The sequence below is a fragment of the Plectropomus leopardus genome, chromosome 23 (assembly GCF_026936395.1).
Source record: "Plectropomus leopardus strain MGB_pleo_1.0 chromosome 23, ASM2693639v1, whole genome shotgun sequence".
Taxonomy (NCBI): domain Eukaryota; kingdom Metazoa; phylum Chordata; class Actinopteri; order Perciformes; family Serranidae; genus Plectropomus; species Plectropomus leopardus.
In genome coordinates this window covers 2,617,684-2,642,008 of record NC_142198.1, presented here as the reverse complement: position 1 = coordinate 2,642,008, position 24,325 = coordinate 2,617,684, and the positions used below count along the sequence as shown (strand labels likewise).

At 37.7% G+C, this 24,325-nt stretch overlaps 1 protein-coding gene across 2 annotated transcripts in view; it reads right to left on the bottom strand.

Annotated features, from left to right (window-relative positions):
- rap1gds1 (RAP1, GTP-GDP dissociation stimulator 1) overlaps window positions 1-24,325 on the bottom strand; it is a 39,304-nt gene that overhangs the window by 4,167 nt on the left and 10,812 nt on the right. Inside the window, exons 5-14 of one of the 2 annotated variants that reach the window (XM_042512110.2) lie at window positions 19,449-19,595; window positions 13,385-13,513; window positions 11,875-12,000; window positions 9,555-9,698; window positions 6,536-6,667; window positions 5,960-6,094; window positions 4,089-4,214; window positions 3,394-3,533; window positions 1,316-1,442; window positions 41-169 (exon numbers count right to left, since the gene is read on the bottom strand). In XM_042512110.2, the coding sequence (XP_042368044.1) occupies window positions 41-169; window positions 1,316-1,442; window positions 3,394-3,533; window positions 4,089-4,214; window positions 5,960-6,094; window positions 6,536-6,667; window positions 9,555-9,698; window positions 11,875-12,000; window positions 13,385-13,513; window positions 19,449-19,595 (1,335 nt within the window). The remainder of the gene's footprint in view (window positions 1-40; window positions 170-1,315; window positions 1,443-3,393; window positions 3,534-4,088; window positions 4,215-5,959; window positions 6,095-6,535; window positions 6,668-9,554; window positions 9,699-11,874; window positions 12,001-13,384; window positions 13,514-19,448; window positions 19,596-24,325) is intronic. The other variant, XM_042512111.2, reaches the window with a different exon arrangement.

Genomic DNA, 24,325 nt, shown 5'->3' with positions numbered 1-24,325 from the left:
CAATAACAATAACTGTGTATATGGTTGGAGGCAGTCTCACCTGAGCCCATGACTGCACAGATGAGGATCATGGAGTTGTATTTGATCTCTGGTGCGCTCCTCTCGTCTGACAGCAGCTTGTGAAGCACTGACACCAGGTTGGCTCCGACAAAGTCCTTCTCAGCTGCAACTGAGATCCACAAAAAACACTCTCAGTATGTTTCCAGCATGAATATAAGCATATTTTCTACTGAATATGCAACAGAGTGAAAGAGCAGCTTTACTTTGGCATATCATTAATAATGCAGTCCAAAAATGCATCCTGCTTCCATTGTGAGTCAAAGTGTTCTGTGCTCTTTCAGAGTCCTCTGCACACAGTTTACACTCAAGCAGCAACCTCTGAGGGCTGAAAAATAAAGCCAGCGAGGCCTCTTGCTGAGTCAATCCCCACACACCCTAATATTATTATTATTTTTTTTTTTTTACTAAGTTAATCATTATTATATGAATAACAAAGTTTTGGTAGCCTAATAGAACAATAACATCTTGTTTTTAGTCCACTTGATACATTTTGCTGCAATAAAATCGACAGAAGTGAGAAACTTAATCTTTAAAACTTTATCTTGGATTAAAAAAAAGGTGACAAATTTTTCCTTTGGGGACATAATTTACAGTTTAAAAAAGGTATTAAATCACAATGTCTTCCCTCAGCAAAAAACGTGAAAAAGGTAATAATATTGTATTGTGAGTTCAGTATTGTGATAATGTTGTATAGTGAGTTAAGTATCGTTATACTATTGTATTGTGAGTTAAGTATTGTGATAATATTGTATTGTGAGTTAAGTATCGCGATAATATTGCATTGTGAGTTCAGTATTGCAATATTATTGTATTGTGAGTTAAGTATTGTGATAATATTGTATTGTCAGTTAAGTATTGTGATAATATTGTATTGTGAGTTAAGTATTGCAATATTATTGTATTGTGAGTTAAGTATTGTGATAATATTGTATTGTGAGTTCAGTATTGTGATAAGATTATATCGTGGGGCCTCTGATAATTCTCACCCTAGTCATCGATCATAAACTGATTGTGAAAACTGTCAACTTCCTTCATTTTCTTTCATCTGTCAAAAGAGTGAACTTTGCATTGTCAGCTTTCTTTTTTTGGGGGATGTCCAGTTGAGGTGAGTGCTGGTGAGTGTGTGCTTTGGATTTAACATTTTTCTGTATTTTATGAAAAGCATAAAAAGAATTCAGATTTTGTGTTCAAAGTCCTTCAGAGCTGCAAAAACACAAACAAGAATGACTGACAAATACGACTCATTATCTCTTACCTAAATCCAGCGCTGCTATGAGACCCAAAGCCACCAGAGCTTCATTCTGCATAATCATATGCTCACTAGTTGCCATGGTGACTAAGTGCTTGACTCCTCCCCCCTGGATGACAGTTCTGACGACTTCCTGAAAATATAAAGACAAATAATAAAATAATCACTTTATCTCTTAAGGACTGTTTGGTGCATTTCACACACTTAGTATTCCTCATTTTTGGATCATTTTGGCTGTGTTCATGCATATGGCATACATTTTGGAAAGATTGTGTATTTTTGTTTAATCTTGGAAGTTCCAGCTCAGCTCCTACAATAAGTCTAATATACACTGTATAAACAAAATTGTTACATTCAGACTGTTAAGTGCAAAATGCTCCATTGAAACCCATTTAAACTGACATTTTTTCCAAAAATCATGACATCTTGACAAAAACCTGGAATTTAGAGGGTTAAAATTCTGAAAACATAATAAATATTTGATATTTATAATTAGGACAGATGCTGGTTAAAAAAAAATATAAATATAATATAATATATCAGCGAAAGTAAAATCATATCAATGTATAAGATTTTTTAAAACTTAACACTGAAAGGGGCATTTTGTGTGCAAAGCAGTATGAGTGTGAGTATTTGACACTGCACAAAAAATAATAAAGTATAAAAATCAATGTTGCTGCTTATCATTGACATATCCCAGGCTGTGTATTGTGTATGAAAAGGTTAAAATGCTGAAAATTAATGAACATTTGATATTTAATTAACTCAGTGAAAGTAGAACATAAAATTAATGTAAAATATATTTTTAAAGCTTTATTTTGAAAAGCTCATTTTGTGCACAGAGTGATATGAGTGTGTGTAATATTACAGTGGGCCCTAAGGGTTAATAAACCAATCGAATAAACTACTGATCTTATGGTGGCTTATTGATTTCACAGACCACTTTTCTTCATCTGTGCCACTGTCACACTGTGTTTTAGCGTTTACTAATGTCATGTAGCACCTGTGGCTGCTGCTGCTGTTGCTCAGCTGAGGTCATACAGAGTTTATTAATTCATAATGTGCAGTGTTTCCTGTGGTAACGTTGGTATGGTAGAACCCTCCTCTCAGCACAATGTCTGTCCTACGGCTGTGTTCTCACAGAAGAGCCCACCCAAAAATAACTGATCTCAACCAGAGGCTTTCAAGTCTGACACTGCAGACGCCCTTCAGACAAAAACTGCTCGACACAGCCCCCTCTCCAATTTTAAAGACTTGAAAATGTGTTTGTCTGTGACCCCGGGTTTTATCACAGGGCCACTGTCTGTGCATGAATCAATAAAAGAGACGTGTCAGTGCTCCAGGAATATGAGAACCATGGGCCATCCCGCGTCTCAATACTGTCAGAACAATAATACTAGTTAAACATGAAGGAAAGTCATATTTCTGGATTTTGTCACAATGATTATTCTAAAGTCCCCAAGTCTTTCAAATAGTTTTCTTGTGGATGTACTGTTAACAGGAAGTACAGTTTTGCCCTGCTGTGTTTCCCACAGAATCAGGATCTATGTGTGGTGGTAGCTGATGAGGGTGGATGCTTTCAGCAAACTTCCCTCCTTTGTTTTTTAATCTTGAGTGTCCCTTTTTTTTAAAAAAAAAAATCATTCTTAGTGCCCTATCTAAATTCAGATGTTTTGTGGTCTGTAAACGCAGTGCAAGCAAAACTCATCAAGTTATTGTTATCCCTCAGCAGCAGTTTGAGAGGCAGCGTGGATAGTTGATCAGTCGATGAGGTCAGAGCTGATCAGATCGATGGGTGAGAGGAAAAGCAGAGTGGCTGAATGCAAACTTTGACACCAACCTTAATTAACGGTTAAGTTTCATTTTCACTGCGCGTGGTGTACTGCTTCTCCATCTGTGACAACAATGTGCTCTGTGCTCCTAGAATGTGGTGCAGTGAACAACCACAAGGTATACATATTTCAATCCAGAGCCCATAAGCCCATTTGTCTGTGACGTTGTGGAAGCGTTCTAAGCTCCAGGCTAACACTTGACTGAGCCTGGGGCAGTGTGCGGTGTGAAAAGAGCCAGTGTCTGAGTCTGACCTTGGACTTGCTGTGTCGAATGAGAGCCGACAGCAGCCGGTTGGACTCGCCCATCACTCCTGCGTGATCTTTGGCTTCACACCACTCCACGAGCCTCTCCACCAATTTCCCATTGGTTCCCAGCTGGTCTGCGGCTTCAGCTGAAACAACACGTGATCATCAAAAAACATTGCTGTCATTTATTCTGGTGTTTACTGTCACTTAAGTCTAGTAAAATGCATCAGAGATTGTTTGTTTTTTCAAACTATCTGTTCACAAATATTCCCAAATGCACTTGATATGGGTCAGTCACATGTTTTCGAAAATCTCAGCTGGAAGTTTGGATTTGAAGCAAATGCAGATTTTCATTTCACTGCGCTGATGATGACTTTCTGTATGTGAAACCATCTGTCCAGTGTCAGGACTTGTGCAGTGTCTAGATGACTCAGAGGAGAGGCAGCTACAGTGAGACCCTCTTGATAATCATAACAGAGCTTCAATAGAGCTGAGAGAAAAGATTCATTATATTCACTTAGAATATCTTTCACAGAGCCCTCAGACAGACTTCATGTGGTGTGTATGACATGACTACTGACCTTTTGGAGGAGACACACAATATAATTCAGACCTCCTTCAGTCTACAATGCGTTGCTTTAATTGCTGTGATCATTTCACGGAGTTGGTGCACAGAAATAAAGAGCTGATAAAGTGCCTACCTTGTGTGTCAATGAGCATGCGTAACGTCCCCAGGAGTTTAAACTGGACTGGAGGCATCTCTGATTGCAAAAACTTCAACACCACGTCTGCTACTCCAGCTGACAGCATCTTGGATTTGTTCACCACTGAAGAAAGAGAAAGGGAGACAATGCACTTTAAAAGAGAAGCAAAGACTGACATTGACGATCATTCTTTGTGGTTTGTAAATGTATTTGATGCTTTGTCTTCTTTGTCTTGTGGGAAAATATATCTCCTTAATTCCCATTCACCAAAGTCACACGACAACACAAACTGCAGATAGAGGCAGTGGTAGACCAGCAGCTCCCATGTTCAGTGAGGTAAAATTACTCAGTGCGTTTACGTGCACAGTTAAGTGGAGCTGCAGTTTTAGCTCCAATAGGCCATAAATTGGACTACTGTCCTTGTCCTAGTGTACAAGCAGCGGGGGAAAATCCATTTATTGACAGAAGTATGTCCGACTCCACCACAGCAGGTGGAGATATGCCCTCTTAGCCTTTGATATGCCCAGACACCGAATCACAATCTTTAGTTACAATAACTTCGGAATAGAGAACCAATGCATCACGTACATATAATCAAATGGTGCTGTGCAAACTCTGCCTTCATTGATTAGTTTTAAGCCAACTCAAAAAAATTAATTTCAGTTTAAGAGTATGCTAGATTTAGAACATTTTTACCTCTTTACCCTAATGTAAGACAGCCCTTACCGACGGGGATTTAAAGCCGTTATATAAAAGACACCAGACTCCACTGAGAAATTTTATTCTACTGAATGGTAGCTCTGCCGCTGCCTCAATCATCTGTTGTGAAAGGTAAAAAAGAGACAAGATTCAAATATAATGTTCAATTAAACTGAGATTATTTTTATAGGTGGCTAAAATATGATAAGGAGTACATTGCTTGGCTTCCTTACTGGTGTTTAGGGGCTGGGTTTGACTATTTTTAAAAAAGCATACGGAATACTACCATTTAAAGTTTATCGTCCCTCACATAAGCCAAAATTTAAAAAACAATTCCCTCCTTAGTGCTTAATTTTTCTTAAATGCCTGACCCATTTTGCAGCACCCATTCCCCCTCATAAATAACAAAAAGTCCTTGTCCCTAACCATCGAGGCAGGCCAGCACGGCGAACAGGAGCATGTGTAGAACACCTAGTCCTCAAAGGTCTCAGTGAAAGATCAGTGGTTTCCAACTGGTGGGTCACTGTTCAATTCTGAAAAAACTACAAGTGACTCCTGACCATGTCAAATTTGTGAAAAACACACTTGATTTTGAGGTACAATGAATTTGAAACACAGAGCTTTTATTTTAAGTGCACTTTCCTGCTACAGAGTGAAAAAGTTTTGTTTTTCCAAGAACAGGAACTAGTTTATTGCCCTGTTCGTGGTATTATATGGCCTATTTTTTTTTCTTTAATAAGAATATGCCTAAGGGACTGTTCTTTATTTGTCAGCGGAGGGGTATGGCTGTTTTATTTTTACCCTCTCCAAAGCTACAAATATTTTCCTTGAGTCTCCCTGAGTGACTCAGGGAAAATGCATTAAGTGTGTGTCCCACATGATTTATTCAAAGAACATCAGAAACTTGAAAATCCAACCATAATTTCTGTCTTTACAGTTTCTGCTTATGACAAATGGTGTCATTTTTGGTGATTTTTATTTTGCCAGGCCTACGAATTTGTTGGTGATAAAGGTTTGGTGTGTTTTCTTTGAAAATAACCAAAAAATTAATAATTAAAAAAAAAAAAACGCCAAAAATCTCTGAAGAAAATAGTCATTTAAAAAAAAAAAAAATTTTTTTTAAAGAGAAAATATCACTGCCAATGCCAAAATTATATGTTTCAGCTCACCAGGTATGGCCAGGTTCCGCAGGGCGCTCAGTGCTGCATGTTGAACGGTGACGTTTCCCTCCTCAACGTGCCGATCCAACAGCTCCAGAAGCTTCTGCACAATACCAGTGTCCACCATGTGGATGCAGTTCCCATCTGCACTCAGGAATACAGACAGCAGGAGAGGACATACAGTGATGTTGTGTCAGATACTGACCAGTGCTGGTCGTACAGTTTCATTACTGTCACCTGTCATTAATACTGTGACAAAATTAATCAACGGTAGTAATGTTACGTGTTAATGGAACAGGCTGGGACAGGTGTCTATCTGGGGCAGGCGTCTATATGGGGCAGGCTTTTAATTCCTTTCACAAAAAAAGTTGCTCAGTAAAGATGAAAATACAATCAAATTGTTTATTCAAACTTGTCAGACCTGGGCAAATAGGCATAATTTTATTCAGAAACTCGGGAAGAAGGACGCTCTGAAAAACTATAATAATTCTGAATAAAGAATTTCCTTCCAAACAGATGATAAAGCTTTAGTTGGGTAACCTTCCTCTGGGACCTCGTTTCTCCACAATGTGAGGTAAAACTTACCGTTGCGAGCAAAGTTAGCGATGGCCAGAGCCCCAGCCAGCTGCAGCTGATGGTTATGTGATGGTATCCAGGACAGGACCCTCTGAAAGACGCTGCCCTTTCCTCCCTCAAACAGCTTCTGCATGGACTCATCTGCACAACACAAGGAGCACACTGGAGGTTACTGACTGCTGCTCAGTAGGTACAGATGAATAAGCTCACAGATAACTTTTGGTCCCTTTGTGTTTGAAGACAGCAGGATCTTGAATTCCACTCAGGACATGTCCCCCTAACATTTATAGTTTCAGTTTGCAGGTCTATGAGTATTGTCCTCTGGCTGTCCTGCCTCCATAATCCACATCAGAGAAGAGAGGAATCAATGAAAATGTTGATACACTCATTTGAGGTAGTAATTGAGTCAAAGAAGTCAATAATGACAGTGTGCTCAGTCAGTGCTCTGTGGACACTCCCTGCCCTGTGTATCGCCTCTCAGGCTACCTTATACTGTCGCTTAAACTTGAAAAAGAGTGGTGAAGTAATTAGTCCTAAAATGCGGAAGTCCGTTAGCTTTCTTCCGGTTCCCTCGTCTCAAAGTCCTGGGTTTTTTGGGGATTTCAATAAAATGCCTTAAATAAGGTCTGTAGTTAAGACAGGCTAGAGATATTTAGATGTTTTGTTCTGCAATATAAAATACGTCAGTGTAAACCCAATTTTTTAACTTTTAAGGTTTTACGTGTCTTAAAAAAGGTGGTTGCTAACATGTGGCTAAATCTGACTACAGTGTTTGTCAGGGACGTTAGTCGTCATCACACCGGACACAGAAACTACCAGTGAGACTAGCATGACATAGCCATGATCATTCGCTGGATCTAAATCTATATCAGAAGTTGAACGATTCAGGGTGGTGACGTTTAAGTATGTTTATGTAGTTGGTTTATAGCCTAACAATAGCTTTCTGCCTCCATTCAAAAATCCCATGAGGCTTTGACGAGGAAACCAGTGCGATGCTAACTTCCTGGTTGGCCTACAAAAATCATATGATGAACACTCACATGAAGTCAAGATTAATCACACATGACTTCAAATGTCATTGTCGGAGCTTTATTGTCTTTACAATTTATTATTTCTTATCTGTGAAAGTTAATAAAAGCTTTGTTTCCACTAAGTGAAAGGGTTGTGAGTTTACAAAAAATAAACAGGTGGTCTGTGTTGCCACAATATGTGGTTAGATTTCTGGGGAGCTGCCTGTCAGTCCCTGCATGACAGGTGGAGGCTGCGCAGACATCGGCTACTATCAGAGCATGAGATAGATTCAGAATGAATAAACAGCAGTCATCAACAGAACGACTGTATACATCCCATGAGGATGTCATACAGAACACAGTCAATAAACAGTATGGCTGTAAACAAAAGCCAATTCATATCAATTGAAGATATCAAGTGACAGCCTACGGGCAAACACCAGCACTTTCATCATCACTCACTCCAATGGTGTAACCATGCCTTCCATTCTGTCGTCCAGCCAAAAACTATCATGTAATCTGATCGTGGCACTGGATGATGGCCAATAATCTGTTACACACTACACTCAGTGTCTGCATACCGATGAAGAAGACGGGGAGAATGTTGACTATTTTCGAGTCCATTTAATAAGCATGAGGATGAGTTATTGCCTAATGGCTCATTAGATGTGTGAACCGTGGCACAGCACTGCTAACATGCCATCAGCAGAAGCACCATCATGTGATCTGACCGCCCTAATCAGAGAGGCAGCAGAGTCCATGATGTACATTAAAATACACCATGCTCAGGTCGATTGCAGGTCCATTTATTAACACTCAACACCAGAGCTGGACAGAAGACTAGTCATTTATATTTATGGACACATATGTGTGCGTAGGTTATAATTAATGAAGTGTGTTAGGGGATAATACTCTCCCTTGGTGACCTTGTTCATTTGGCTGCAGGATGTGTGCTGCAGAAAGTAATCTAACAGTCAGGAGAATGAATTTTTAATCACTCTTACACAAGGTTTTCAGTTCAGATTGAGAGAATGTGAATATGGCTGTCTGTGCATAAGTAGAAAGCTCTGGGACTGGATTCATGTGTTTTTGCACACATTTATGACATTTCCAGTTTTGTTGCTGTTGATTACAGAAAGTTAATAGTACACTCTTAGTACAATTGAATCTGTTTTTTTTACCAGTGTGACATCTACTACACTCATCTTTCTGATTGTTTTTTTTCTTTTTAAACAGGAAAATATATTTCAAAAAGGTAAATAAAATTATATAAACTTATATATGTGTGTGTGTGCATGTGTATGTATATATATATATATATATATATATATATATATATACATACATACTCATAAATACCACATATTAAACTAAATAAAGGAGTAAGTAAATAAATAAATACATAAATTAAAAATACAATATGAAAAATACTGTAATAAAAATACTATATCATATATTTTAGAAATACAGAAATATAAAAAAAATATTTAAATTAAGAAAAGAGGATAATTTAACCTGCTTTTATCTTACCATAGAGCAGGGATGTATGTAACAATAATACATGTAGAATGAAAAAAAAAATTCAGCAGCTTTGTCAGGATATAATCTAGATTTTCTTTCAAATGATATTTTTCATGCTACAGTAAAAAGGACGACTATCCGACATATTTGTGGGGTTGGTTTGGGAGTTTTTGTTTTAGTCTGTCAGATCTCTAAAATCTGTCTGTCTATTTCATGAACGAGAAACATTTTGACCATGTCTTGGTAAATGTGTCCATTTGCAAATTAAGTGAGAGGATGATTTTTTACATTACGTGTATTTCATTGATCATGTTTACACATTCTTCTACTGTGGGCGGGTCAGGGTGCAACCAGTGCCTAATCATGTGTTTCTTGCTGTTAAATATTTCGTAATAGAACACATCAACTTAAATATTTAACCTAAGATGGTGATACTAAAACATGTTATTAGGAGTTCACGTTGTCCCCACGTGTTGGACGAGCCCTGAGGTGTTTACCTCCCAGCAGCAGGAGAACCATGAGGTCTGAGGCGGTCTTGAGCTGGGCGATGTCCTCCTCCCTCTCTCCGTCGACAGTCTGAGCCACCACCTCCAGGAGACACTCCACCAGGCCCGCCTCCACCAGCTGGAGCTTTATCACATCTGGCAGGAGAAGGAGGGTGAGACAGTGAGACACACTGCTGCTGCTGCTGCTGCTGCTGCAATGCAGTGGTGCATCATATGATATGCATCATATGACGCAGTTAGCACACATGGGAGCCGTCACAGCCCCACATACCATCCTGACTGCACAGCATGGGAAGCAGAGTGATGAAATGTTGGTTAATTAGTCAATCTTCACCTAATCACAGGGTTCGACACATTTCATGGACTTTTCATGACTTTTCAAGAACCCTGTATATATATATATTTATATATACATTGATCCGAAACTGTCGATGCCTGAAGATATCACCATGAGCTGTAGAAACTTGCTAAAGAAAAAAAAAATTATACTTTTTTTGTTTAACGACATTTAATCATTCATAGATGTGGGGATCACCAGAAGTTCCACAATATGATATTATCATAACACTTAGTCACGACACAATATTACATGTCTATATATAGCAATTTGTAACCTTTTGTCAAATGTAAATTATGCCCCCCAAGAAAGTAAATTAGCAATATCTGATTTATCTATTAAGTTAAAGGTTTAAAGATAAAGTTTCTTGTTACAAACATGTTTTTTTGCAGCAAAATGTATCTTGTGGACTGAAAAAGCAAGTGATGTAGTACGCTACCAGAAGTTTACTTGGTATTTACAATTTTAATGCGTTTTTTGACTTTAAAAAAAATAGTTGGTAAGTACTGATATAATGTTGCCTCATAAAATATCTAAAATACTACGCTGTATCATTTTATTCTCCCACATCGGTAATTTACAGACCACATGATCATTAAAAACATAATTATCAGACAAAAAAATCCTCAGTCTCAATTTATGTTTACCAGCACTTTTTAAAAAGATTTATCAATTTTCCTTCGATGTAATGACAATAGAGTAAATGAAAATTGAATAGACAATAGGCGGGTTTCCATTATCCGTCAAAGTGCGCAAATTGAAACTGCGAATATAAAATACGCCTCATGGAAACACGTACATTTTGGGGAAAAAATCCCTCCTGTTTATTGCAAAAAGAGTTAAAAAGAGGCAACTAAAAATCTTAAAAAGCCATATTTTGCTAAACTGCCATGGAAACACTTTTTGGGCTTTTCTAGGTCACATGATGCTATGTGCTTGTCAGTAGGAACTGGCTCCCTCTGATACAGCAGGAGCTACAAGAGCTGTTCTTGCATCACATAACTCCTCAAAAGCTGAGCAGATCATTCTAAAATTTTGAATCCACAATTCCTCTATGAAATCGTGGACTATCACCTCCCAGAAATCCCTCATATGTGGTCGCTTCAGCGTATGAGGGGCTTGTCTTTCCATTATCGCTCCATAACATGCCTACATCATCTTCAACTTGAAATAATGACGGCTAGTGCAGCGGCTGCAATAGACATAAAGCTGCTAATGTTTTGAACATCCATTGCCATGCTTCTTGGAATGTTATTGTGAAAGGAGAAGTTGCAGAACGTCACTCAGTGGAAATGCATTCATCTTGCAATTGTGTTTTATCGGCATTTCAAAAATATCGCTGAACTTTTGCACAAATCTGTCATGGACACCAGCCTAATGTTAACATTAGTTACTATTACACGTTTATCTTATCCCTGTCTTCCTGTCATACCTCTCATTTTGTCACATAAGTGTTTAATAGTTGTCTCACAAGAAATCTGATGAATAAGATGCAGTGTGACGGATGAAAGAGATTGAGAGACAGCGAGGTTTCTCTGGAGTAGAGTTAAGTAGGACGTTGTCCTGGAGACTGACAATGTAGGAGCACCCAGTGTGCACAGCATGATGATAACAACAGTAAGTAAGATGCTCTCTCTGCTGCTCGCTCACACATACACACACACACACACACACACACACACACACACACACACACACACACACACACACACACACACACACAGAGAAATATTTGAAAAAGAGCAGCTGAGCAAAGGCAGGAGCTGTCTGCCATGACTGTGCAGTTAGCAGCTAGGCTGGAAAGCATGAGTCACACTGAGAGGATCATTTACATGACTTTCATGTGAAGGCATGAGAGAACGCGGCAGTCTCTCACCAATAAGTGTTTAAATCTCCACACTTCCCACACACTGGATAACAGTCTTTTGTAGAGCTTAATGACGATAAAAAAAGATCAGAGAATCATCTCATTACCATTTTCTGCAAGCGGAGCCAGAACCTCAAAAATCATCTCCTTCTTCTCGTGCTCAGTCTGCTTCTGGAAAAGACGCACCAGCTCCTCGGCGATGTTGGTGGAGGCAAACTGCTCTTTGCTGGACTCTGAAAAACCAGAGGAGAATCACAGGCATGTCATGAGAGAGAAGAAATCCTCTCCCCTACATGGACATTGTATGTGCATTCCATTTAGGTTAATGGTTTGATTTTCTGCAGAGTGAAGGCATTCCAGACCCTGCAGGAGGAACTGTGAGCCGCTTTTGATGGCAGTCAAAAGTCAGATCACGCTGATTTTCCAATTTATCAATAAATTGTTTTCATTCTTAAAGAAAAGACTAGAATTACCACCACGAGAATGTATGCCTCCATGTTGCATGTTGCAGTTAGTTTACATCCATGTCTGTGAAAATATAATACACACATCATCCCCCGACAGCACAGAAGATCTCTACAATCAGCACAGTTTACAGATTAATGTCACCAATTCACTATCTGACCAAATGTCTCTCCTCCTGAGATTGACGTTGGGTAATGGCCAGAAAGTGGGTTTTTTTTAACAGAACATTATAATATTATAGTGTAGATGACCTTTGACCTTTTTGGATACACCATGTCATCACTTCATCATTTTATCCCATTTGTGTGATTTTTTTTAATAATTAGTGTATAATTATTTAAGTTAAGTCCAAAATCATGTTTTGTGAGGTCACATCTAACTTTGACCACCAAATTCTTATCAGTTCAGTTTTGAATCAAAGTGGACGTTTGTGCCAATTTGAGCAAATTCCCTAAAGGCCTTCTTGAGATATGGTTCTTTAAGATGGATAAAAGGTCATGGTGACCTTAATCTTTGACCAGCAAATTCTAATCAGGTTATCCTTGAGTCCAAGTAAACATTTGAGCCAAAATTTGAGAAAGTTCCTGAAGGCCTTTTTGAGAATGTTTTCACAAGAATAAGATGGATAAAAGGTAATGGTGACCTCAATCTTTGACAGACAAATTATTATCAGTTCACCCTTAACTAAAAGTGGAAGTTTGTGTCAAATAAAAAAAAAATACCTCTGGCGTTTTTAAGATATTGTGTTCAAGAGAATGACAAAGATGAGGTCACAGTGAGCTTGACCTTTGAACACCAACATCTACACCAACATGGACATTTGTACCAAATTTTAAGAAATTCCCTCAGGCATTCTTAAGAATGGGAAGGACAGACAACCCAAAAACATAATGCCTCCGCCCAATGCTACCGCTAGCGGAGATGCATAAAATACGATTTGAATATACATCAAATGATCTCCTGTCATATCCAAACCTCTGAGTGTCATGTTTTTATCTTCTTCCACTCATGGTGAGCCGATGATGGCAGACCAAAATGATACAAATTACAGTAATTAACAGTAAAGTTGAAGAGATCTAGTTGAAATGTTACTGATAATTGTCACAATTTTAGAATGGTTGGTTGGTTTTCAGTATTTAGGCATTTACTCACCGAGCTCAGCCAAATTCCCAAAGGCAATTAGACACATTTCTGTCAGGGCAGTGTTGTGGGAGTGGATGCCGAGCAGCTTCACCAGAGTGGGAATCACACCCATATTGATCAGCTGAGCTTGTAAGGAATCTGCAAAAAGTGAAGATACAGAGAGAGAGACAGGAAGTCGATCTGTGGTTCCGAACATTATGTGGAGCTGTTAAGGAGATCAAGAGCAAAATATGTGACATCAGATTTTTAATTTGAAAGCTGATTTGTTATACATAGAGAAACAGTGCCTATTTCTATAAATCTGAATTTGAAAGATGATTTTTTTAAAAAATATGAGCTTAAAACCACTGTGCCTTATTCCATGGAAAGTAGATGGTAGCATTACGGAACACTTCCTCTAATGTTAAAAAGATAAATGAATCACCAGCAAAACCTTTGGTCAATGCAATATACCAAAGAGTTTTGTTGCTACGGCCTTTAAAAGGTGCCTTGGGAATTTTCCAACTTGGACCCTATTTCCCCACATTTTTGTGTCCAAGTGACTAATAGGCACAGGAACTTTTGAAACTGATCCAGTACTGAGAGAAATAGCTGGAGCTGCAAAAAAGGCCCCGATGTAACCACTCAGGGCAATTGAGCACCATATATTTAGGCCCGTTAAAAGTGTTTGTCACAGACAGGCTCAAATTGTCTTTATAAGTGTTTGACAACATTTCAGAAAGGATCCCTACAAAGACAGACCTTTTTAAAGAGTAAGATCCTTTTTGTTTAATCAAATACAGCCCCGAAATTCCCACTGCCAAACCGTTTAACCCTTTGAAACCTGGATCTACATCACTTTTCTTGTGCTGCTTTCAGGCACCTTTCATGAGTATTTATAACTTCAAACACTGAGTAGATTTGTTGCAATTTCTTTCAGCAACATGGGGAAAAGGACAATGAGCAACTTGGCAAGAAATGTTCCACAAGCTGTAAGATATTTGTAGATCTAGAAAATTATTTTTACAAAGTTAGGGGGAAAAGAAAAAGAGCTAGGGAAAAACTACGTTTAGAATTATAATAATTACATATGTAAAATTAGCTTACATCATTATTAGATTTTTAATTACTTAACCAAGTCATTTTTTTTTAAATTAAAATTATTATTATTACTTTTTTAAAACTAGTTTTCAGGTTCTCTTGTAATCTTTACTTTTTTATTTTTTTGAGGGGTCTTTTTTTCATATCTCATTGCCTTCTTCCATGTTTTTGAAAGAAATCAAGCTAGTTTGTTCAGGTTTCAAAGGTTTGAACAAGGTGTAATTTTATCGTGAAAATACATTTTATTTAACGTTGACAGAAGCAAAATAACACTCACAAAAGCCTTCCTCCCTCTGTAGGACGTTTTCCCGTAAGGTTGTCGGACACTAGTAATCATAATCTGAGCCTCTCGGTGGCAAAAAAACCCCACAGATCTCTTTTAGTGGATGTACAGCCATGTGGCTCAACTGTCTTTAAGTATTTAATTGCTTATGTTGGGCAGTTTGCTGATTTATGACTCTTCTTGTGCTACTACATTTGCATTTATCATTATCATACATTAATGCCATTTGTGACAAGCTACTTTCCAGCAGCTACATAGGTTTTGCATTCAAATGTAATAATTCACCAAAAATCAGTACCTTCCTTAAGTACATTTGGCATTTGACATGGTATGACATGGCTAAACGTATCCTAGTTACAATGTGCAACAAGCACAACTACAATTAAACACTTGAAATGGTGGATTCATATTTAAGGCAGGTTTCATATACAAACCTGCATTAAATTGTAATTTAGCCAAAACCTGATGTCTAGGCCCTCTACGCACATTTTAGATTTCCAAAAGTTACATTAAAAGGAGCAGAGAAGCATCTGCAAATTGATGGGAAGTAGTGGCAGAGCTTAGACGTGCCTGGAGAACAAAAAGAAAGAATTGAGATTTTTTTTTTAAATTGGAAAACCAGAGTGAATGAATCAGTGGTGGAGGAAGATGTGAGTGGGCAGATGAGCAGAACAGATGGAAAATGTCCAGTTAAAGTCTCAAGACATATGCTGATAATTGAACATTTGAAGTCAATCAGAACTTACAGAAGCTAAACCCCTGAAGTGGTGTGAAGGTAAGAAGCAGAAAAAACCAGTCAAACAGATGCTGCATGTTTCCAGTTCAAGGAGCCTTTATATATTGTTTATGCTGATTATATTGATTGTCTGCCGTTTGGTAACAAGACATTGCAGGTCAGAAGTGAAACCAAAAGTGTTGCCATTAAGAAGCTAGTCCACCAGCATGCACTAAAACATCAATAAGGTCAATAAGGTAAACTGATGACCCCGCACAATATATTTTTTTTTATTGCATAACAAAAACTGTACAGAGCCATTGATAAACTGTAACTATAATATTTTGAGGCTATATTGTGACACACAACAAATATCTCGATATTTTGAAATCTTCTCTAAACTGCTGTAGACTACTTAAATATAAACTTATTATCAATCACTGCAGTTACGCTTAAGTGAAGTAGCAACTCTCATAATCCGGTAAAATAAATAAGTGTTATAATAGTGTTAAAGTTTTGTCTTGCTATATTAAAGTTAAATTAGGTGCTGTTAAAATAAAGCTAAAGTCTTGCTATGATAAAATTATTATTATTATTATAATACTGTTATAATAAATAGTTTTTATATTTGTACCTAATATCTTTAGGAACTTTAAAGACGATTATCTATACAATGTTGTGTGTGTGTTTCTTCTATTCTTATTTTTTAATATTACACATACTAGGATTTGTTTTTGACATGTTTGGTGTTATCTTCTCTGTGGTACCTGGTTATTTTTCAATTAGCTCTTTGGTTTTTAACTGTGTATTTTTCTAATGTAAGATGATAAGCACTGAGTGAAGGCTATGTAAATATAGCTTGTGTTCAGGTCTTAACTGTGCCCTTATCTTGTGGTATTTTTAAGTGTATATTTTGAATAATAATCTAAACTTGAAAATAACATTTTTCTTTTCAGTTTTCTTCAGAAAAAATTATAAAATGTTGAAAAAGAGGCCAAATTTATTTGAACTGACTGGTATCTTTGAAACACTGCCATCAGTAAGGATAATGGTTGATAACATTACAAACAGCACAATGGCTGTCACAGAAAAATCTTGAATATACTGGTGTCTTTGAGACTCTTTTGCACTGATGCAGTGTTAGGAAGCGTGGAGTTGTCTCAAAATTAGCTAGATATGAAGAGTCAGCGAGATGCTGAAAGCTGCTGAAAGCTGCAGAAAGCCACAAAAACTCATCCATTCTGTTAGCTTAACTCAAAACCTCGCATCAGCCAGCCAAACACATCCAACCATCGTCCAGTGCCAAAAGACACTTGGCAGGAGACCTGAGTCCGTCAGATCACATACTTTCTGCCGTCAACAAGCCTTGTTGTCACAAAGACACAAACCGTAGCACAATCTAGAAAAAAAGATACAGGGATACAGTGGAAAGGAAAAGAACTCTCATTTTTAAAACTGTCAAAAATATGTCAAATCATATAAAATTTATAGTAGATGAAATCATAGTAAGTCCATAGAAAGTAATGCAGATACATTATAAAGTCAAAGACATATGGAATAGACAGCATACTGTGTGTAAACTGTTTGGTTTAAGTGCTACTTTTTTAAGCATGGGAATAAAATCTGGCTAAAATTACTTCATTCTCTGTTAAAAAGAAAAAAAAGTTGGTTATTTTACTGAAAATCTGTACAGAGCTAAAGGATTAGGATTACTTTTTCTTTTCACAAGATTGCTGGATAGATGTATTTCTTACATTTTTATACAAGTTACTCTGGTTTGACCACTAAATTCTATTCAGGTCATTGTTGAGTCCAAGTGGGCTTTTGGGCCATATTTAAAGATATTCCCCTCAAGGTATTCTTGAGACTTTGCATTCACGAGAATGTGCTGGACAGGGCAAAAGTGACCTTGAACTTTGACCACCAAAATCTAATGAGTTCAACGTTGAGTACAAAAAATTCTTTAAAAAAAAAAAAAAAAAATCCCTCAAGCTGTTTTTAAGATGTTGCGTTCAAAAGCATGGGACAGATGAGGTCACAGTGACTCTGACTTTTGACCCAAGACCACACAAATCTAACCAGTTTATCATTTAGTCTAAGTGGACATTTTAACTCAAAGTATTCTTGAAATACTGCACTCATACTCATGAGAATGGAACAGACATACAGCAGACAGACAACCTGAAAACATCATACCTCGGCTATTGCAGTAAGGAGGCATAAAAATACACCTACCAACTATTATACCACTCACTGATTAGCAGGTTGTATCTGTACACAAAAAGAAATGTAAAAAGACAGAGTCTACAGCCACACAAGCAGCCCTATGAGGCTGAATTTAAGCACAGATGTGCTTTGAGCTACATGCTAAGATCAGAATGCTAACATTCTATCAATAACAATGCTAACATTTGGTGACAGGCATATTTTTAGTATGGTAACCACTATAGTTTAGCATGTTAGCATGCTAACATTCGCTAATTAGCACTAAACACAAAGTACCGGTGAGGCTTATGTCACAAATTCTGCACGTATTAGCCAAAAACCAATCTTAGACAAGCTATAATTTTGACCTAATGACAGCACTACATGAGAGGTCAAAGAATCACCAAAGCCACTACAATTCATACTAAAAAGAACATGAATGTGGGAAGCACATTTCATAACAATCAATCCAATACTGACACATTTATAAACAAACAGTTCACTTAAAACCCTGAGTGTCAACCTCACTGTGGAGCTATGGAAGTGTCACTAGGAAACATAATCTGGGAACCGTGAATATCTATTAAATAAAAAGTGTGCCAATTATCTTGTAAATTTTGCAGTATTTGACTGAATAAGTGAAAACTTTGACCGCCTGATTAAGCTATCCAAAAAGTTAGGTCTTCCCCAGTTATTAGAATTAATCCTCTGGGGACAATGAATATTTCTACAACGTTTCATGGCAATGCCCCCTATGGTGTTCGAGATATTTCAGTGTGTACCAAAAACATCAATTCATTGGGGCTTGAGAAAAAGTCAGGGGCTCATCAAAGTAATTATAATTCATCCTTTGAGGACCATTAAATTGAGTACAACCCTTCATGGCAAGCCATCCAATAGTTGATGAGATACTTTAGCAGAGATGCACATTAATATCGGCATGCCATCGGTATTGGCAGAAGTTGGCTTTAAATTGAAATATCTGAATCGGCCAACATGCTAATCTCTGTCAATATCAAGAAACAATTTTTTTTCATTGACAAAGTGAACATCTACAAAACATCAACCCTAAACTGAAGTGTTTTTCTTATTATGCACAATAAATGAATATGACATACACCAACAGCACTGTATTTTATGTTTCCATCTGCTGGTGGGCCATCACAATAAGAGTATGCAGAATATGATGTTAATTCTAGCATAGAAGAGACTAGAAAATCACTAAAATTAGGTGGGGAACAAAAAAGAAGATATATCCACATCAGTGGCGGTTGTCAGCCAAGTGAGTTAGTATATATCAGCATAACAGATATCTGCAAAACAATCAATATTGCGTATCCCTATAATTTAGTACGCACCACAGTGATGGACCAACAGACCTAATTTTCCATCCTTAGAGCAAAGCTGCTAGCATGGCTAAAGAGCAGGGGGAGGACTAATGAATACCTTCTACCTCCTACATCAAATAACAATACAAACTTAGAGGAAGGAAGAGGAAGAAAGGGTAGTGCTACTATGAAAGCTGGCTCTCAGCAAATATTAATAACTGCAGATTACCTCAGAGGTGTTTGTTGTGGTGGAAGTTGAGAAAAGCAACAGACAGCAATGGTAGAAAGATCAGGAGTAAAATCAGTCCAAAACAGAAAAGTATAGAATGTTCTGGTTCATTTTAAACCCTACTGTCTTGTGCCCAAAACAATGATGTGACATCATCTGTGTATAAGAAAGAGAACATCCGCTGATTAGTTGAGATTAGTTAACATTTGTTCTTGGGGAAAGATGGTCATTACCATTATCATTGCTATAGTTCATCAGCATGCCACAAAAGACAGTCAAGAGCTTCTCATTTTCCGGCTCAGTATTTTGGTAGAGGGATTTAATGTGTTCAGCTACTATCTGAGCCCCTCCTGCCAGGTCAACTGCACTCCTGCCCTCATCTGCAAAACAAAGAGGCCAGGACACAAATCAACCACAAAGCAAAGGGAAAAAAAGGAAAGAAAAGAAAAAATAACCACAACCTGAAAAATACATATGAAAGCAATGTTAAGTAAGCAGTACAAAACACACAAATCAATGCAAACTAAGGCTAGAAAACAGTCAAAATGCTGAATAAAAGGGTAAAGGAAAGTTATTACCACAATTATATAACATAAAGCAAATCCAAGTTTAGGATTCATATGAAGGTAGCAGTCCATCTGAGAAATTCAAATTCATACAGGAACATAGAGTTGGATTTATTTAGTGCCACAATTGAGAAATGACCTGCCTTTATTTAATCATTGGGTGTGAATGCTTATCTTATACATTTAAGCCAGTGTAGCTTTTCAACAAGCTATTAAGTTTTCTACGTCTTATTTTTAATTCATTGGTACTATTCAAATTTTTCATGACATTAAGAATTAATTTATTGCCACTTTTCCTCCTTCTTCACCTTATTTTTACACATTAATAGCCAGCATTGCAGTGTAGCTTCAGCTTTTCAGCATTAAGCATTCACACTCTTAATTTCTTCAGAAACTGCAATTCTCTGTGTGAGGCAACTGAATAAAGCTCTCCCTTTACTAGCTGACTAGATAGAAATTTGTGAAAGAATTGGAAATCAACACAATCCACAAGTGCCAAATCAAAGAACTGCAATCTTGGAAAAAAGCTTGAAAAAACAGACTCAATTGACGATGGCTATGTTTGGCATTATCAAGCTTTTGTGCATTTCCAGATTATACTCCTTTGAAGGCCAGTACACTTTGCCTTTGATACCCCTTACTAATTGCTTTACTGGTGTTATTTCATTTCTTTGTTTACTCAGAGAAACAGTAAATGCATAGCATTTGTCTGGGAAGGCTTTGTCTCATAGAGTAGCTGCCAAAGGAAGCATTACACAATTCTCAGTGTCAGTGAGTCTACTCTCATTCACTTGTGGCGGCATAAACTCCCAGCAACATTGCATAGTGGATAATATTTCCTTTTTTCTGTTCACATGGATCTGCTGTTAAACAGAACATGAATGAAAAAGAATATTAAAAAAATGGAATAAACAGATTCTCAAGTGACTCGCAGAACTCAAGAGGCTGCCAGCAGGAACTTAGAGATACTGGTGATGGGATGTGCTAGCTTTCAAGGTTTAGAATTAATCTATGTCTAGTCCCTAGCTATCAAAAATGCCCCTGCCACTGAGGAGTGCTTAACCCAGAAGGGAGTGGTTAGCAGCTATGGAGATGGACCTTCAGTCAGTAGCTGTGTCCCCAGGTGTCACAGCAGGCTAGTAGCCAGCGGCAGTGCTCCGTCTGACCAATGTTAAGGCAGCAACAGAAAGTCTGCTGGTCCCGCAGGGAGTCTAGGCTATCCGGTCTTCCAGGGCTGGGGTTTATGCTGGCTAAATTTAGATTTCCGACAGCCTCTGACTGGGGGTCTGTTTACGGACTAAATGTTTGTGATTGCTTACAGCATCACCACAACCTTTTCTGTTTCTTTCAACTGTTAACTCTGGGTTACGAAAAAGTTGATGCCCCAAATGAAAAAGTTCAGAAGTCCAAGTTTCTTGTGGTCACCTATGATCACTGGGTTGCATGCAACAATTTTCGCAACTTTATGAAAGAGACAACCAGACAATCATACAAATAATCCTGTCCAGGTCAATGCGTACAAATGAATGCAACATTGTTTTCAAGGAGAAATCATTCAAAAGTGTTCACTGTTATCCCTATGTTATGCAGCAACCACATCAGGAGTACAGCGAGACAGTGGGATGCAGTCAGGAGGCTATGATGGCAGGCTTTCTGCCCAGTCTTGGAGGTGAATTTGCGAATCCTAGGATGGCAAAGGAAGGACCTGCCCCTACCCTCACCCTAACCAATCCCACTCCTCTTGCCTAAACCTAACCACCCCAATCAACGAGTAGTAGCCAATCAGGGAGAGAGTGTAATTGGTCATTCCTTAGCTATCATAGGATTTGAAAATGTGTGTCTTGGAGTGTTCTGAACTACCCTAACCCTAACGCCTCTAAATGGCTTACCCTGACATTTTTACCCTTACCTAGAGCGGGACAATATTTCTTTAAAATAATATTGCAATATTTTAAGGCTATATGACAATACACAATATATATCTTGGTATATTTAAATGGCCTTTAAACTAATGTTAACTACAAAAATACAAAGCTGGTGAATGAAGTGTTGTTACAGTAAAGTTAAATAAAGTAGCTACTGTCAAGTTGAATGCACTAATGGTATGACATTTAATAATATACAGTTAGAAAAAAGTTACATAAAGTAATTTTATAATTGATTTTTTTAAAATTATTGTTGTAATTAAATTAATAGAAGCCAGACCCCATGGTTATTTTATTCTGAAGGACCTGGCTTGCCTCAGGTGCAAAGTGTTAATGTTTTTGTTGTGGATTTGAAGCTTCCGGTCAGCAGTTGGATGTTAGCAGACAGTTAAACAAACACGGCGGCACCTTTGACTGTAAGGATACATTCACTGAGAGCGGGCGAGAAACTAATAGCTCTGTAGTTCAAATATTAATATTTGCAAGTCGCTCTGGTGCTCCGTGGTCACAAAATGTGACTAAATAGTGACGCTCAGAGCTCCGCAGATACAAAGACACGCCTCACCTGCTCACACTACCACCACTACTACTCATTAAGATAGAATGTTAACGCAGCGCCATTAAACATGATGATTAATTCACTGTGAGCGGGAAAAAAACTAACAGCTCTCCAGTTCAGAAATTAATAGTATTTGCAAATCGCAGTAGTGCTTCATGGTAAATAGTCAGAGTCTGGAGCTCTGCAAAAGCCCTGCTCTGTGTGTGTCTGTGAGAGGCTGAAAGCTGCAGGAGAGAGAGAGAGAGAGAACCCTTATAAAAACTTGGCTTATAAAAACAACATGACAACTGATACTCAGTGTTCGCAATATAGTCATTTCATATATCGCACATGGAACAAGCTGCGATACCTCCAGTATATATTCGAAATATATCCCCCACCCCTACCCCTACCCCTGCCCTAACCTAATAAATCATAATCCTCTTGCCTAAACCTAACCACCTCAATCAATGAGTAGTAGCCAATAAAACAGACAGTATAACTGGTCATTCTATAGTTATCGTAGGATTTGCAAATTAGTGTCTTGGAGTGTTCTGACCTACACGTTGAAAAATCTAGTTAATTTGAGGCATACTAAACTATAAAGACAGGCAGAGGACCTCAGACATTTGGGAGGAGCCCGGAGCGGAAAGCTGCTACTTGAGGTGGTCCAAGCATCTATGGAAAACCTCATCCTAATTACCTTTATCCTCATTAGTACTGATATACATCTGCCAACTTATTTCTGAATATACATTAAATTTAAGATTCTGACTGCTTAAAAGTCAAAAACCATAAGGTGAGACATACAGTACATACATTTTTCATTTTATATTTTTTATACTGCTTCTATATTTTTATCTTATATTACTCGATTTAAAGTTACTAGTTTTATTCTCCATCTATGTCAATTGTTTTACACCAAACACCAACTCTAATTTCTTGCATGTGTAAATGTGCTCGGCAATAAAACCTGATTCTGATTAATATACCTTATTTTTTTATATGGTTTTATGTCATCAAATGTGAAAAACATGTTGTTTATGTAAGGCCCTATAAATAATTTAAAAATAGTGCTCTGTACTTACAGTTAGTAAGTTAAGCAAGTATTTAAAAAACATGACATGTTAAAACTCTTTCAGCTTTATATTGATCTTGTGTCATCTTCTGTCCACTCACTGAGTGTATTGTATACTGTGTAGACAGCAACAGAACTAATTTACTCAATTTTATCATGTTGTTCTGAAATTGATTTTGGAAGATCCTGTTTTATCTGTTTTACTGAGGCAACGTCTCCCATGGGTGCTTCTTTGAGGTGGCAAGCAGCTGCTTCTCCACACTCTCCCAGTGCGTCTATCATAAAACCATGCCAGCTTACTTAGACCCCCCTCCACTCAAACAAATGTCACATCCCACCAGATTCCACAGACACCCGGCTTTCCAACAAGACGAGAAACTATGCACCAAAACTGACAGCTGTGATTAAAGCCTCTAAAGCTGGCTGTAAAATCAGGCTAACTCCGCCGTTCTTCCCTCAGGTCAATAATCAAATATTCCACTGATCCATTCACTGAACTTTCTCTACAGTACATATCTCGGAGTCTCAAAACCCAGACTACATTCTTCATAGCCCCTTCCTTCATTACAACTTCAAACACACAATAATTACCTCATTCAAAAATGGAATTTGAAGCCCTTTGGATGCAAAAAGAGCACGCACTCAAAGGTTTAGAATTTGAGCTAATTTTGTCCAATAAATTTGGACTGTTGGAAATATTTGATCTTCATGTGCCCATCTATGATATTAGCAGGTAAGGATATAAGTTGAAGAACAAAGTAAAAACACTTAAATGCCACGGTCTTGCTGCTGTGTGAACTGCTTGAAAAAAGTACAGTTAAAACTAATCTCCTTACATTTTTCCATCTGGAGATGGTAAGAACATTTCGTTCAGATTTGTAGTTTCTTCAAGGTAATTCCCCTCTATGACCTTAAAGGTTCTGTATGCAACATTCAGAGCATTAATATAGCAATAAACCACTATTTGAGCAGAGAATGAAGGCAAGCTTCCTCTGTATGTGCT